The following is a 17812-nucleotide window of genomic DNA, read 5'->3' as shown; positions in this document are numbered from 1 at the left end:
TTGGCGGCAAACTCCGTAGCTTGCTAGCTTGTTTGCGCTGGCTTTCGGAGACTCTTGTTTTGAAAGCGCAGGCGCGATGGAGCGGCACTTTTATTGTGAAGACAGGAACTGTGCAGTCAGTCTTTAGGCTTTTGACGGGATGTACGGTTGAAATAAAAGGGTATTTTTTCCTTCACACTTTTGATTGATTGATTGGAACTTTTATTAGTAGATTGCACAGTACAGTACATATTCCGTACAATTGACCACTAAATGGTAACACCCCAATAAGTTTTTACACTTGTTTAAGTCAGGTCATGTGACCGCCTGGCTCTGTTTGATTGGTCCAACGTCACCAGTGACTGCATCTGATTGGTGGAACGGAGTGAACGTCACCAGTGACTGTATTTGTTGAAACGCAGGCACTATGAAGGTCTGTCTGACAGACCAAAACAAACAAAGCGTGCATTAACAGATCGATAAAAATTAGTAGCGAGTAGCGAGCTGAATGTAGATAAAAGTAGCGGAGTAAAAGTAGCGTTTCTTCTCTATAAATATACTCAAGTAAAAGTAAAAGTATGTTGCATTAAAACTACTCTTAGAAGTACAATTTATCCCAAAAGTTACTCAAGTAGATGTAACGGAGTAAATGTAGCGCGTTACTACCCACCTCTGATTTAGACCCTATTTATTTACTTATGTGTCTTTAGGTTAACACACAAAAATTGCCCTACAATATAAACTGTATATTATGTTTTTATTTTGATTATTGCATTACTTTGTAATGTACTATTAGACTTAGAGCAGTGGTTCTTGACCTTGTTGGAGGTACCGAACCGCACCAGTTTCATATGCGCATTCACCGAACCCTTCTTTAGTGAAAAATAAAATGTTTTTTTTTCAAATTCAAGACAAAGTTATGTTTTTGGTAACACTTTAGTATGGGGAACATATTCTAAGTAACAAAGACTTAATTTAGAGTTTTTTGGACACTAGGGGAACATATTCTAAGTAACAAAGACTTAATTTAGAGTTATTGGATTAGGGTTAGAGGGTTAGGGCCAGGGTTAGAGGGTTAGGGTTCAGTGTTTCCCACAGGACAGGCATCTATTTGTGGTGGTGTGGGCGGGGGGGTGGCGGCAGCGCCGATGACCAAGAAGAACGCGGAGTTGGAATATAATTACAACATTTTATGTACATATTTATATACAGATTTGAACAATTAGTGATTCACTGAATTATATTTATTAATTGTGGTTCTTACAAAAAATATATCTTATAAAATATAAAAGCTAAAATGTCTCTTAAAGCTCTGCCCCTTTAATTAGTGAATACTAAATAATTTAACTTTAGCCTACTACTACAACCATATTATTTACCAGCAACATGAAGTGAAACAGAGGCAGAGGTGTCCTGCCACAGTCAGTCAACCTCCTCCTCCTTCTCCTCCTGCTGCTGCTGAACAGGTCGCACCTGTGGTCCGGACTGTAGGCCTACCTCCTCTCCAAGTCGAGCCCTTTTCGGCCGTTGAAAATATTTTTCTATACTCATCTGTGTGAAGGAGTGAACATCCATGGCCTTATTATAACCCGGTTATAATAAGGCCATGCCAAATAAGGCATTAGTAAGTACTTAATAATGACTAGTTAAGAGCCAATATGTTACTAATTTGCATGTTACTAAGCAACTAATTAATGGTGAATATGTTCCCCATACTAAAGTGTTACCATGTTTTTTTACCGGTGCACAAAATGAACCGTGCATGAACATCACCTTGTTCAAAAAACAAAACCAACACAGTGTATAAACTCACAACAAATTACACACCTGCAAATCAGCCTGACTTCTGCTGTTGCCGTATCCGTAATACGCCGATAGGGAGAAGTTTTTATTTACACGATGAGTCGGGTGTGTCTCGACCTCCGCCGAACCCCTAGGGTTCCATCGAACCCAGGTTAAGAACCACTGACTTAGACTTTCTTTTATTGTCATTAAAATGTGAACTTTACAGTACAGATAAGAACACTTTTCCGTTGCATTAGCTCGTTGTAGTGCAGGATAAAATAGCAATAATGTGCAGATATAAATAAATAGATTACTGTTCAGATAAATATATTGCACTTTTGCATATGCATCCACGTTTAAGGATGTATGTTATATTGTCTTTATATTCCAGCGAGTTAATCCGTTTTTTGGGGGGGAATTGAGGAAATTATAGTTGCATCACCAACAAATCCAATAAAAATAAATTTCTTGTGTGTGTTAAAGTTTTGAAAATAACATGCAAAATTAGCTCCACCTCTGTGTCCCTCGTTGACTTTGCAAATTAACCAGAAAGCAAATATGAACAGTCAAATTGCGGGTGACGCTGTCACTTTAGCATGAAATGACCTACAGATGTGCACCTGTTTTGTTATTTATTTATTAAAAATGACATATTTCTAGTCATTTTTGCATCTCAGCGTGGGCACCTTTGAGACTCGCCATGAACACTGCAAAAACTGCAATCTAAGTAAGATTAAATATCTCAAATAAGGGTGATATTTGCTTATTTTCTGTCTGATAAGATAATTCTTCTCACTAAGCAGGTTTTATGTTAGGGTGTTTTACTTGTTTTAAATGTTTTGGTCCTAAATGATATCAGTAAGATATTACATCTTGTTGCTGAGATTTGATGACCTATATTGAGTAAAACATGCTTGAAACTAGAATATCAACTGTTGCAAAGCTGTGTCATCAACACTCACAAGTATAAAACTGCTTTTTCAAAGTAAGAATTTCTTATTTCAAGCATGAATTAAAAAATCATGACTTTGACACAATTGTGTCTCATAATTAAAACAGATGACAGCCAAATGGACTTTGCTGTTTTATTTTCAATGAAACAATAGAAAACACGTACTCATATAGTAGTACAGTTGGCACAGTACAGCAAACTGACAGTTAATATTTAAATATTTAACATGTGACATTTCTAACAATTTTGAACAGAAATAGTTCATGCACATTCAGATAAATTCAGATAAATTACAATAAAAAAAATTTGGTCGGGGGCCGGGCTGTAAATATATATATATATATATATATATATATATATATATATATATATATATATATATATACATACCTGCCAACTACTCCGGTTTTCCCGTAATTAGTACGGTTTTCATCAACCTATTCCGGGTTACGGTTGCAGTGATAAAAAATACGGTTTTTCATTAATTAAAAATAAAAAATAAAAAATAAAGTTTTATTCACGAAATCGCGTAACAACAATGACAATCGACACTGCTTCCCGTAACTTCCTATCGAGCCATTCCGAATGCCATGCGTGAGGCTATTTATAGCACCGCTGCCAAGCACGAGGCACCAGTTGCCATTGTTTCCAAACGAGCGAACGATCATGGAATCAGCCGGAGAAAAATCGCAAACGAGTCTTAAACCGAAAAGAAAACTGCAGTCATTCCGTGAAGAATATTCAAAAGCCTATCCGGGAATAATTATCCGTTCCAAAAAGGGTGAAAACTACGCGAATTGCACCTTGTGCAGACAAGATTTTTCGATCGGACACGGAGGAATTAGCGATGTAAAAGACCACGTTGGGACAAAAAAACACAAGTCTAATGCCGTTGCTAGCGATACAAGTGGAAAACTTTCAACGTTTTTCGTCACCCAAACAGATTCTTTGGATGTGATAAATGCCGAAGTTTTATTTACAGAGGCAATAATTGAGCATGGACTAGAATAAATTTGGATTTTAGCCACAAAAAGGTAATGACACCAATGTTATCTATTGGAATTGTTTAGTACTGTTATACTGTTAAAAGTGTTTATACTATTTATGCTTTCAAGTCCAAGTTGAAGAAATCTTGTTAAATGTTGACAGCATAACTACCAAAATACAGAAGTATGTCCTTAATATTTTTGCAGTGCTATTTCTGTTGAAAAGTTCAAATGATTACATTAGAGATGTGATGTGCCACTTTTCAAGTGTCTGATGGCTTAAATTAATTTTCATTAATTTTTCATATTTTGAATTCTTTTGAAAGGCTTACAAAAAAAGCTACATTTGAATTGTAATTCCATGCTATTGACAGGACTATTAATTTTAATGAAGTTAGCTTACCATGTTTACAGTATGATAATTGTGATAGAAATGTGAATTTTAGGCACAGAATATTTTTTACAATTGAACAAGGCAGTAGATTATACAAGCTTGGACAGAAAGTTAATGACACCAATTTTTTTTTTTAATGGAATTGTTTAGTACTGTTTTACCATTTGTTTACTGTAAAAAGTGTTTATACTTTCAATTAACAAATTGAAGTCTTGTGAAAGGTTGACAGGATAACTGGCATTAACTGTCAAAATAATTTCAAACTATTGAAGTTAGCTTACAGAATAAACATGTCAATCAACCCATATGATTTTTGCTGTCATATTTTTGTTTTGAAAAGTCACTGTGACTGATAGAAAAGTGATGCTTTTAGCAACATTTTAACCTGTCTGAATGCTAATAATCATTTTGCGTCGGGGGGCGAAGTTGGCAGGTATGTATATATATTAGGGCTGCAACAACTAATTGATTATAAAAATATTTGGCAATTAATTTAGTCATCGATTCATTGGATCTATGCTATGCGCATGCGCAGAGGCAATTTTGTATATTTTTTTTGTTACATTTTTTTTTTTTTTTTTTTTTTTTTAATAAACCTTTATTTATAAACTCCAACATGTACAAACAGCTGAGAAGCAATAATCAAAATAAGTATGGTGCCAGTATGCTGTTTTTTTTCCCCAATAAAATACTGGAAAGGATATAAATTTAGTTTCTTTTTTATCCGATTATTAATCGATTAATCAAAGTAATAATCGACAGATTAATCAATTATCAAATGAATCGTTAGTTGCAGCCCTAATATATATATATATATATATATATATATATATATATATATATATATATATATATATATATATATATATATATATATATTCCTTGCGCACTAATTGACTGAAAGAGCACGCACTTGGCGCGATGACGTCATGTTATCGATGGGAAAATGCAAGAAATGTAATTTAAGAATATTTTTCAACATATTGAGAAAAAAGGTCTCATATTTGTTTTTTCTATCAAGAAAAGTGCACTTATTATTAGTGAGAAAATACTTATTTTAAGGTATTTTTGGGTTCATTGAAGTTAGCTAATTAGGGACCACAATGTCCCTTTGGGACAGAGGACCCTATTGTAATTGTAAGGTTTTATTATTATTATTCCGCCGCCTCTTTGAGCTGTAATTTGACCCCCTTAACATGCTTCAAAACTCACCATCAGGACTGGCGAAAATTGCGATCTAATCAAAAAACCTAGCCCCAAAACTCAAAATTGCGCTCTAGCGCCCCCTAGGAAGAAAACACAGACAAAACTGCCTCTAACTCCCAGGAGGAATGTCGTAGAGACATGAAACAAAAACCTCTATGTAGGTCTCACTTAGACCTACATAGACATACACTGACATCTTTCAGCAAAAATCAACAGGAAGTTTGCAATTCCCCCTTCAAAACAAAAGTTTAGTAAAAACAGTCACTTTTGCCTCTTTGAGCTGTAATTTGATCCCCTTAACATGCTTCAAAACTCACCAAACTGGACGCACACATCAGGACTGGCAAAAATTGCGCTCTCATAAAAAAATCCAACCCCAGAACTCAAAATTGCCCCCTAGGAAGAAAACACAGACACAACTGCTCCTAGGAAGAAAACTCAGACAAAACTGCCTGTAACTTCCAGTAGGAATGTCTTAGAGACATGAAAAACCTCTATGTAGGTCTCACTTAGACCTACATTTCATAGATTGACAACCCCCAGCAAAAATCAACAGGAAGTTTGCAATTCCCCCTTCAAAACAAAAGTTTTGAGATTGAACCCTTCTGATTAAAAGTTGACGAAAGAGTTTTAATAACTGCTCCGGTTTTGATTTTACGACCCTTCAAAGAACCGCTGCGCTGATGCTGCTGTTATTTCAAGATGGCTGCTTAAAAGCAGGATGCACCAGCGTGCCCACACAATGCAGACAAGTTAGATACACTACACAAAAGTATTGGGACACTTCGGACTAAAAGTAGACAAAAGTATTGGGACACTTATGACTACCACTGGACAAAAGTATTGGGACACTTAGGCCGAAAACTGGACAAAAGTATTGGGACACTTGGGACTACAACTTGACAAAAGTATTGGGACACTTCGGACTAAAAGTAGACAAAAGTATTGGGACACTTATGACTACCACTGGACAAAAGTATTGGGACACTTAGGCCGAAAACTGGACAAAAGTATTGGGACACTTGGGACTACAACTTGACAAAAGTATTGGGACACTTACGCCTACCACTGCACAAAAGTATTGGGCAACTGGACACATGTATTGGGACACTTACACTGGACAAAAGTATTGGGACACTTGGGACTACAACTTGACAAAAGTATTGGGACACTTCGGACTAAAAGTAGACAAAAGTATTGGGACACTTATGACTACCACTGGACAAAAGTATTGGGACACTTAGGCCGAAAACTGGACAAAAGTATTGGGACACTTGGGACTACAACTTGACAAAAGTATTGGGACACTTACGCCTACAACTGCACAAAAGTATTGGGCAACTGGACACATGTATTGGGACACTTACACTGGACAAAAGTATTGGGACTAAAACTTGACAAAAGTATTGGGACACTTAGGACTAAAAGTAGACAAAAGTATTGGGAAACTTAGGACTACCACTTGACAAAAGTATTGGGACACTTACACTGGACAAAAGTATTGGGACACTTGGGACTACCATTGGACAAAAGTATTGGGACACTTAGGACTACCACTAGACAAAAGTATTGGGACTCTTACACTGGACAAAAGTATTAGGACACTTGGGACTAAAGCTTGACAAAAGTATTGGGACACTTCGCACTAAAAGTAGACAAAAGTATTGGGACACTTAGGACTACCACTGGACAAAAGTATTGGGACACTTGGGACTAAAACTTGACAAAAGTATTGGGACACTTAGGACTACCACTGGACAAAAGTATTGGGACACTTGGGACTAAAACTTGACAAAAGTATTGGGACACTTCGGACTACCACTAGACAAAAGTATTGGGACACTTAGGACTAAAACTGGACAAAAGTATTGGGACACTTAGGACTAACACTGGACAAAAGTATTGGGACACCTACACTGCACAAACGTATTGGGACACTTAGGACTACAACTTGACAAAAGTATTGGGACACTTAGGACTAAAACTGGACAAAAGTAATGGGACACTTAGAACTAGCACCTGCCAAATATGCGGGCCCGACCAACGCTGCTTGCAACTTTAATTTTACTTGTTTTGGAAAGTCTTGACAAGCCAAATGTTGTCGTTCTATTGGCAGATAATTTTGCTTAGTTCAAGTAAAATGCCCCTAACTTTTGTATTTTTTTTCCACTTGTTTTTGAACACTTACTTTTTGCAGGGAAAGGGCAGGTTAACTTATCTTCTGGCGTGTTATGGGTTGTCTAGTTAAAGAAGAGTCATCAGAAAACAAGCAGAGGGAAACTAGTTTAGCCTGTTTTATGATGCACGCTTTGACTACTGATTGTGTCTGCATGTGTTGATGTATTTGGATGATTATTTGCTTACAGGCACAGGTTTTATATGACTTCGCTGCGGAGGCTGGAAACAATGAGCTGACGGTGAAAGAAGGAGAGACCCTCACTATCACAAATCAGGTGAGACGTCCGCCTCTATCTGCCTTGTGTCACATGACACTGTGTGCGCGGCAGCTGTACTCGTAGGGCCACTGTTACATGACTCGTCTTTATTAATTTAATGGCGGTAATGCTCTGTTTTGTGTCACTTCTATCAAGATCAGGTGTATTTACTGTCAACGAAACAGTCAAACAAAGTAACCAAAATGCCTTAGGGGGGGAAGGAAGGAAAAGAGCAAACATGATGTCATTACAGTCACCCGCCAACAGTTCAAAGGTTGCTAACTGCACACTGGCCTACATAGTTTGGAAGTTTGTTTTAAGCCATTTACGTCCGACTGGAAAATGGTTCTCCTAAGGCAGGGGTCGGCAACCCAAAATGTTGAAAGAGCCATATCGGACCACAAAATAAAAAAAATTATATCTGTCTGGAGCCGCAAAAAATGTAAAGTTTTATATAAGTGTTATAATGAAGGCAACACATGATGTAAGTGTCTATATTAGCTATATTAGACTACTATCAAAATGAATTAGAGATGCGCGGTTTGCGGACACAACCGCGGAGTCCGCGGATTATCCGCGGGTCGGGCGGTTGAAATAAAAAAAATTAGATTTTATCCGCGGGTCGGGCGGTTGAAATAAAATAAAAAAAGATTTTAAATAGATTCAGGCGGGTGGCAGTTAAACCAATTCGGAAATATATATACATAGTTAAATGTTGTTACCCACATACGAAAAACGAGCAGGCACCTGCAGCATATGCCACAACAGAAGAAGAAGAAAAAAAAGAGATGGCAACGCCGGCAGCAAACGTGGTACGCGACAAACTAAAAAAGGGAATACTAAAGACCAGGGGAAAAAAAGGCCAGAAAAGTTCAGCGTGGACTCGTTTTTATGAGGTTGTAAATCAGGATGATAGTAATGCTGGCTACGTGATTTGCAAGAGCTGCGACGCTGTTTATGTCTACGACAGTCACAAAACCGGGACATCTAACATGGTGCATCACATTTGTGCAAAACCCCGAACCTCCACAAACACCCTGAGCATGAGCAGTTTCGTCCGCCGTGATCCCAGAAGAGTGCCACAGGATGTTAAAACAAGGCTTACAGATGCATGTGTGAAGGCAGCTGCCTGCAGCAGTTTGAGTGGCGCGAGCGCGCTTGGAGGTGCGCGCAGCGCGGCTCCCAGATGATTGCGCACTGGTCTGCGTCTGGGCCGTGACAGCGTGGCACGCATTGAATGTCTCTGCTGCATTGGATCAGTCTCCTTTCTTTAACAGGCAAAAGCTTTATAACCTCACTAATGCCTTGCATCGTCTATATTAGATATACAACAACGGGCGGGTGGCGGATGGCGGGCGGGTGCGGTTTTGATAAAATGTTAGTTCGGGTGCATGGCGGATTGTTGACGACTTTTGTGATGCTGTTGCGGATGAAATAATTGCCTATCCGCGCATCTCTACTACGTGTCGCAGGCTGATGCAAATCTTCGTTCAAATGTGATATTTATCCTACAAATTTTTACAACATTGGAAAACATTACTAAAACAAAGTATTTTCAGGGGGTGTGATAACTCCTGGAAATGACTGGCTTAGAATGGCCAAAGGTAAAGGTATGTGTGTTCAAGTTGAAGGAAACGGAAACTACAAATAAAATGAGCTCAAATGTACCTAAAATACGAGGCATACGGTAATGATGCAATATGTACGTACAGCTAGCATAAATAGCATGTTAGCGTCGATTAGCTCGCAGTCATGCGGTGACCAAATATGTCTGATTTAGCACCCCACACAAGTCAATAACGTCAACAAAGCTCACCTTTGTGGATTCACGCACAGCATAAAACGTTTGTTGGACGAAATGAGACAAAGGAGGAGTGGCGTAAAACACGTCTTTCTATGGCAGCATCAAGGAAAGTTGTACACGGAAACAAACTACGGTGCGTTCAAGGACTTCCGAAATTAGGACAAAATGGCATGCGCCAAATACTCTCATCAGTGAAGCGTGTTTAAACCTCTAAAGCAGGGGTTGGGAACCTTATTGGCTGAGAGAGCCATGAAAGTCAAATACATTAAAATGTATTTCCATGAGAGCCATATAATATTTTTTAACACTGAATACAACTAAATGCGTGCATTTTTAAGTAAGACCAACATTTTCAGAGTATAATAAGTCTCTTATTCTTTTTTAATAACATTGTTATTCTGAAGCTAACCAATAATAAATTAAATACTTTTTACCATTAATGCGACTTCTTGAACAGGTGCGGTAGAAAACGGATGGATGGATTAAAATGCATGAGAATGTTTTATATTTTAGAACATTATTTTTAACACTGTGATTACCGGCGGAATTATTCATTACTTATCGTGTTAAGCAATGTCAGCTAAGATTTATCTGAGAGCCAGATGCAGTCATCAAAAGAGCCACATCTGGCTCGGGAGCCGTAGGTTCCCTACCCCTGCTCTAAAGCCTTAGTGGCCACATGCGGTCAGCACCTTTTAGCTCTTATTTCCAAAATTGTGTACACTACTGAATTGGGGTCTTATGGCCGCTTATGTGGACACTTATACTGCCATCTGGTGGTGTCAGAAGAGTGTAACACACAATGGAATTTGGAAAAAAAAAAAAGTGTAAAAATAAGAATTAGCATGTCACTAAACATGAAGTACACGTTTGTGTACTTATGGACTAAGTACATCATATCAAAAGATGATGCTTAGTTTTTATTCTCATTAGGGTCCAATAAGCCCAAATAGCAAAGAGGAATAAAAAAAGCATGTAAACAAACAGCTTGGGCCTTAAAAGGTTAATGTAGACAGTGGGATTTATAACAATTAGGAAGGTTTGTGTCATGTTTGCTCTCTTACAGAAAATATATATTTTTCCTCATCTTTTTCCATTTTCATACATCTTTGAAAAAGCGCCAGGGAGCCACTAGGGTGGCGCTACAGAGCCGCATGTGGCTGGAAAGCCTAATGTGGCGGAATTAGTAAGGAATGCATTTAGTGTGTTTACACACGCTCATCCTGATAGAACCGATTAAATCCACCGCCGGAAAGTGGTTTTGTTTACATGGGACGGACGTTTTGCATCTAACTTGATGAAACAAATAAGACCAAAGTGTCAGTTTAGTTATGAGCTGAGATTAGGGCTGTGCAAGATTGAATCTATTTACAAAATTGTAACCGAGGGTTTATAAATGTCGCCTATACTGTATGAAACTACAAAATAACAAACACGGAGGCTCCAGTTTACACGAGGACCACTTTATTTACCTTCTTTCAAAAACCTCCGCAACGTGTCATCACTTCCGCTCTTAGCGCCTTCAAAATAAGAGCTCAAGGCATATACTGTATAACAGCGCATAACAGGAATTTAACATCACAAAGAGGAAAGCCCATGAAAATAGGTTACAAAAGTTATTTAATAAGAAGCCAAAAAGTGCAAAAACAATAATGTTCGTGTTGGAGGAGTTGTGAATTAGGTACACCTGCAGTCTGCAGGTGTACCTAATGTTGTGGCCCTGCAGTCATTCACAACTCCTCCAACACGAACATTATTGTTTTTGCACTTTTTTGCTTCTTATGAAATAACTTTTTTAAATAGATTCAATCTTGCACGTGGAAAGTTTAAGTGTGGGCTTTAGTTGATATAACAATTCTACGGCGGGGGTGCAGGAGGCGGGATTACTGGAGCCTCAGCCAGTGCGTCTTTTGCAGCCGTTTTATGATCGCTCAGCACAAGAAATACGTTACACACATACAGTTGTTGACAAAATACACTGTACATTGTATACCTCAGCTAACTAAACTATGGAAATGTATAATATAATTCATATAGCAATACATTCTCACTGCACAGCAGGCCAGCAGTTAGCCGAGTTCGGAATCCATGTTGAGGCACTGAGTGACGTGCCTCAACTGGCTGCTGTTCACCGCACCGTCTCTTCTCAATATTTGAACGGCAAATGTGAAAATTCAGCGATTTTGAATAAAAATAATCTAAAACTGGTGAAGTTAAATGGGAAATAACTTTATAGTATAATCACTGGATACATATAACAATTTAATTTTTTTTTTTCTTTTTACATTTTTTTTCTTTCCATGATGGATATATCGATATACTCGATATATTGCGGGTTTGTCTCTGTGCGATATAGAAAATGACTATATGGTGATATTGGAGTATACGTTCTCAGGCAGTTGCTTTTAGCTGCGGGCATTACACTACAGGCTCTTCTCACTCTTTCTTGTCTCTCCTTCTCACAGAGACTTAAAACAAGCGCACCTTCTTACATATGTCACATACGTATATGCGGAGCAGAGAGGTAGCAGCATGGTAACGTTAGCTGTGGTGCGAGTGGTAATAAGAGAGAAAGAAGGTGCAAATCTGGTAACAAAGGAAGAATTAATTCCCAAGAAAAACAGCAGGGGGTCCATCGTCTGGCGGTGGTTTGGCTTCAAGCGGGAATATGTTGAACAGTAAGTGTGGGGCAAAAGCGTTGCTACAAAAAGTAGCGTTACTGCTAATATGTAGCATCATTAGAGAATGAAGAGTGTTTGAAACTCCGCATGTCAACATCTCCGTTCAGTGCCACACCCACGAAATGCCGAGGCAACCATTTCCACATCAACACCGTATGAAACAAATAGTCAACAACAGAAGGAGATAACGTCCGCAGGAACCTACCACAAAGTGAAGGACATACACTATTTGATTTCCTATTATGCAGCTCATTTTTATTTGACACTTATTGAAATATCTTGTGTGACATCATGCACAAAAGTGCACTTTATTTGTTTTATACTATTGTAGTGGCGTTCTGTACAAAAAGTGCACTTTAATTTAGTGTTTTTTTGATATGTCATCTTAGTGACATCATGCACTAATAGCTTGTTTTAAAATGTCTCTGACAATCTTGCACTTTCTGTTTGGAAATGACATGAATGTTTGTGCCACTGCTTAATAACTGTTTCATAAATACTCTTTTGCTAAATTGACTTAGTTGTGATTTCCTTCTCTGCATGAAAGTTTAAAAGTAGCATATATTAATGCAGTATGAAGAAGAATGTTTTAATGTAGACACATAGAATCATCATACTGCTGTGATTATATGCATCAAGTGTTCATTCAAGGCTAAGGCAAAATATCCAGATATTTATCGTGTATCGTGACATGGACATACCTGCCAACTTTTGAAATCAGAAAAACCTAGTAGCCAGGGTCCAGGGGCCGCAGGCCCCGGTAGGTCCAGGACAAAGTCCTGGTGGGGGGTTCAGGCCCCCCGACGCAAAATGATTGATTGCATTCAGACAGGTTAAAATGTTGCTAAAACCATCACTTTTCTATCAGTCACAGTGACTTTTCAAAACAAAAATATTACAGCAAAAATCATATGGGTTGATTGACATGTTTATTCTGTAAGCTAACTTCAATAGTTTGAAATTATTTTGACAGTTAATGCCAGTTATCCTGTCAACCTTTCACAAGACTTCAATTTGTTAATTGAAAGTATAAACAGTATAAACACTTTTTACAGTAAACAAATGGTAAAACAGTACTAAACAATTCCATTAAAAAAAAATTGGTGTCATTAACTTTCTGTCCAAGCTTGTACAGTTGTAAAAAATATTCTGTGCCTAAAATTTACATTTCTATCACAATTATCATACTGTAAACATGGCAAGCTAACTTCATTAAAATTAATAGTCCTGTCAATAGCATGGAATTACAATTCAAATGTAGTTTTTTTGTAAGCCTTTCAAAAGAATTCAAAATATGAAAAATTAATGCAAATTAATTTAAGCCATCAGACACTTGAAAAGTGGCACATCACATCTCTAATGTAATCATTTTAACTTTTCAACAGAAATAGCACTGCAAAAATATTAAGGACATACTTCTGTATTTTGGTAGTTATGCTGTCAACATTTAACAAGATTTCTTCAACTTGGACTTGAAAGCATAAATAGTATAAACACTTTTAACAGTATAACAGTACTAAACAATTCCAATAGATAACATTGGTGTCATTACCTTTTTGTGGCTAAAATCCAAATTTAGCAACGGCATTAGACTTGTGTTTTTTTGTCCCAACGTGGTCTTTTACATCGCTAATTCCTCCGTGTCCGATCGAACAATCTTGTCTGCACAAGGTGCAATTCGCGTAGTTTTCACCCTTTTTGGAACAGATGATTATTCCCGGATAGGCTTTTGAATATTCTTCACGGAATGACTGCAGTTTTCTTTTCGGTTTAAGACTCGTTTGCGATTTTTCTCCGGCTGATTCCATGATCGTTCGCTCGTTTGGAAACAATGGCCTCGTGCTTGGCAGCGGTGCTATAAATAGCCTCGCGCATGGCATTCGGAATGGCTCGATAGGAAGTTACGGGAAGCAGTGTCGATTGTCATTGTTGTAACGCGATTTCGTGAATAAAACTTAAAAAAAAATTATTTTTTTTTAATTAATGAAAAACCGTATTTTTTATCACTGCAACCGTAACCCGTAATAGGTTGATGAAAACCGTACTAATTACGGGAAAACCGGAGTAGTTGGCAGGTATGCATGGACTATTGATATCCAGATATTAAAAAAAGGCCATATCGCCCAGCCCTAGCTGAGATAAGACTTGACAACTTCTTTCTGAGGCTCGTAGAACCAAAGTGATGCCTTTTTACAGGACATGATGTGAATAGACATAGTCCGTTCCAAGGTCAAACTGTCCCTGTGACGGTCCTTCATTATCAGGCCATGCTGATATTTTAACCTATTCATGACCGTTCTTTTGCCGTTTGTGCTCCCGTGTTATAGAACTCCCTCTCTCCTCAGTTGCAATCCATCACGGGCCTAAAAGCTTTTAAATCTCAACTAAAAACATATTCTTTCTTATGTATTGCTTTTAACACACAATTATGATAGGTGTTTTTATATGAGACTGTGTACTGTTTTAATATGCATGTATTTTATTAATTTGTTTTGAATTTGTTTATCCTGTAAAGCAGGGGTCCCCAACATTTTTTCCACACCGGTTTAATGTCTGCTTTATTTTCACGGACCGGCTTTCCTCGTGTGGCAGATAAAAACATTTAAAAAAAAAAGAGCATGAAAAATCAACTCACCATAACGCTGAAGTAGTGGGAGCCCTGGTTGTGTTTCTTTACGAAGAGGTGGTCCTCGGCATGTTGATGGCATATACTATACACCGGTCTTTCTTAACTATAGGGCAATATGTCTGGTTTGTGTTGCAGAATGTCGGCGGTGGCTGGATTGAAGCACAGAACTCCAGAGGGGAAATCGGACTGGTGCCGGAGGATTACATAGAGGTAAGAGTAACACACACACGCATACAAATAGCAAATAGAGAAGTGCGATACAGACGATAGCAATGATATAAATTGGCTCTTAATACGATCGTTAAATCGTGACATTGCATGTTGACTGACATGTTCTAACGGTGTAAAGCAAGCGAACAACAGCGTCCTTGCTCGCGGCTAATGTACCTCCACAGTGCAAAGCCGCTTCTCAGTCACTAATCCTCGCCTCTGTGGTTTCTAGCATAACTCCTAAACCAAACATGCAATACGTCTAAAAAAGTATCTTTGAGTTTAACTAGAAACATGTGCTTTTGTAAGGTTTGTAAACACAAAAATGTGTTTTTTATTCAATATCCCAGTAATGTTCTTAGAATCCTGATAATGCGAAAAAAGCAATAAAAAAAATTATTCAAGCATACTAAACCAAACATGCAATACGTCTAATAATGTTCTTAGAATCCTGATAATGCGAAAAAAGCACTAAAAAACTTATTCAAGCATACTAAACCAAACATGCAATATGTCTAATAATGTTCTTAGAATCCTGATAATGCGAAAAAAGCTATAAAAAATTATTCAAGCATACTAAACCAAACATGCAATATGTCTAATAATGTTCTTAGAATCCTGATAATGCGAAAAAAGTATTTAAGCATACTAAACCAAACATGCAATATGTCTAATAATGTTCTTAGAATCCTGATAATGCGAAAAAAGCTATAAAAAATTATTTAGCATACTAAACCAAACATGCAATATGTCTAATAATGTTCTTAGAATCTTGATAATGCGAAAAAAGCAATAAAAAAATTATTCAAGCATACTAAACCAAACATGCAATATGTCTAATAATGTTCTTAGAATCCTGATAATGCGAAAAAAGCAATAAAAAAATTATTTAAGCATACTAAACCAAACATGCAATATGTCTAATAATGTTCTTAGAATCCTGATAATGCGAAAAAAGCAATAAAAAAAATTATTCAAGCATACTAAACCAAACATGCAATATGTCTAATAATGTTCTTAGAATCCTAATAATGCGAAAAAAGCTATAAAAGAATTATTCAAGCATACTAAACCAAACATGCAATATGTCTAATAATGTTCTTAGAATCCTGATAATGCGAAAAAAGCAATAAAAAAATTATTCAAGCATATTAAACCAAACATGCAATATGTCTAATAATGTTCTTAGAATCCTGAGATAATGCGAAAAAAGCAATAAAAAAATTATTCAAGCATACTAAACCAAACATGCAATATGTCTAATAATGTTCTTAGAATCCTGATAATGCGAAAAAAGCTAGAAAAAATTATTCAAGCATACTAAACCAAACATGCAATATGTCTAATAATGTTCTTAGAATCCCGATAATGCGAAAAAAGCAATAAAAAAATTATTCAAGCATACTAAACCAAACATGCAATATGTCTAATAATGTTCTTAGAATCCTGATAATGCGAAAAAAGCTATAAAAAATTAGTCAAGCATACTAAACCAAACATGCAATATGTCTAATAATGTTCTTAGAATCCTGATAATGCGAAAAAAGCAATAAAAAAATTATTCAAGCATACTAAACCAAACATGCAATATGTCTAATAATGTTCTTAGAATCCTGATAATGCGAAAAAAGCAATAAAAAAATTATTCAAGCATACTAAACCAAACATGCAATATGTCTAATAATGTTCTTAGAATCCTGATAATGCGAAAAAAGCTATAAAAAATTATTTGGCATACTAAACCAAACATGCAATATGTCTAATAATGTTCTTAGAATCCTGATAATGCGAAAAAAGCAATAAAAAAATTATTCAAGCATACTAAACCAAACATGCAATATGTCTAATAATGTTCTTAGAATCCTGATAATGCGAAAAAAGCAATAAAAAAATTATTCAAGCATACTAAACCAAACATGCAATATGTCTAATAATGTTCTTAGAATCCTGATAATGCGAAAAAATCTATAAAAAATTATTCAAGCATACTAAACCAAACATGCAATATGTCTAATAATGTTCTTAGAATCCTGATAATGCGAAAAAAGCAATAAAAAAATTAGTCAAGCATACTAAACCAAACATGCAATATGTCTAATAATGTTCTTAGAATCCTGATAATGCGAAAAAAGCAATAAAAAAATTATTCAAGCATACTAAACCAAACATGCAATATGTCTAATAATGTTCTTAGAATCCTGATACTGCGAAAAAAGCTATAAAAACTTATTCAAGCATACTAAACCAAACATGCAATATGTCTAATAATGTTCTTAGAATCCTGATAATGCGAAAAAAGCTATAAAAAATTAGTCAAGCATACTAAACCAAACATGCAATATGTCTAATAATGTTCTTAGAATCCTGATAATGCGAAAAAAGCAATAAAAGAATTATTCAAGCATACTAAACCAAACATGCAATATGTCTAATAATGTTCTTAGAATCCTGATAATGCGAAAAAAGCTAGAAAAAATTATTCAAGCATACTAAACCAAACATGCAATATGTCTAATAATGTTCTTAGAATCCTGATAATGCGAAAAAAGCAATAAAAAAATTATTCAAGCATACTAAACCAAACATGCAATATGTCTAATAATGTTCTTAGAATCCTGATAATGCGAAAAAAGCTATAAAAAATTATTCAAGCATACTAAACCAAACATGCAATATGTCTAATAATGTTCTTAGAATCCTGATAATGCGAAAAAAGCAATAAAAAAATTATTCAAGCATACTAAACCAAAC

The 17812-nt window shown here is 36.4% G+C and overlaps 2 protein-coding genes across 2 annotated transcripts in view; one reads left to right on the top strand and one right to left on the bottom strand.

Annotated features, from left to right (window-relative positions):
- Window positions 1-15032, bottom strand: part of moxd1l (monooxygenase, DBH-like 1, like) — a 54200-nt gene extending 39168 nt beyond the window's left edge. The window contains exon 1 of the mRNA XM_061986971.2: window positions 14858-15032. Within this exon, the coding sequence (XP_061842955.2) occupies window positions 14858-14930 (73 nt within the window). The 5' untranslated portion in view covers window positions 14931-15032. The remainder of the gene's footprint in view (window positions 1-14857) is intronic.
- The window catches only part of snx9b (sorting nexin 9b), a 74642-nt gene that overhangs the window by 1547 nt on the left and 55283 nt on the right, over window positions 1-17812 (top strand). Inside the window, exons 2-3 of the mRNA XM_061986970.2 lie at window positions 7669-7755; window positions 14987-15061. Coding sequence (XP_061842954.2) covers window positions 7669-7755; window positions 14987-15061 — 162 coding nt within the window. The remainder of the gene's footprint in view (window positions 1-7668; window positions 7756-14986; window positions 15062-17812) is intronic.

This window comes from Nerophis lumbriciformis, linkage group LG26 (assembly GCF_033978685.3).
Source record: "Nerophis lumbriciformis linkage group LG26, RoL_Nlum_v2.1, whole genome shotgun sequence".
NCBI lineage: Eukaryota > Metazoa > Chordata > Actinopteri > Syngnathiformes > Syngnathidae > Nerophis > Nerophis lumbriciformis.
The sequence above is the reverse complement of the archived record's forward strand: the minus strand, read 5'-3'. Positions and strand labels throughout refer to the sequence as shown.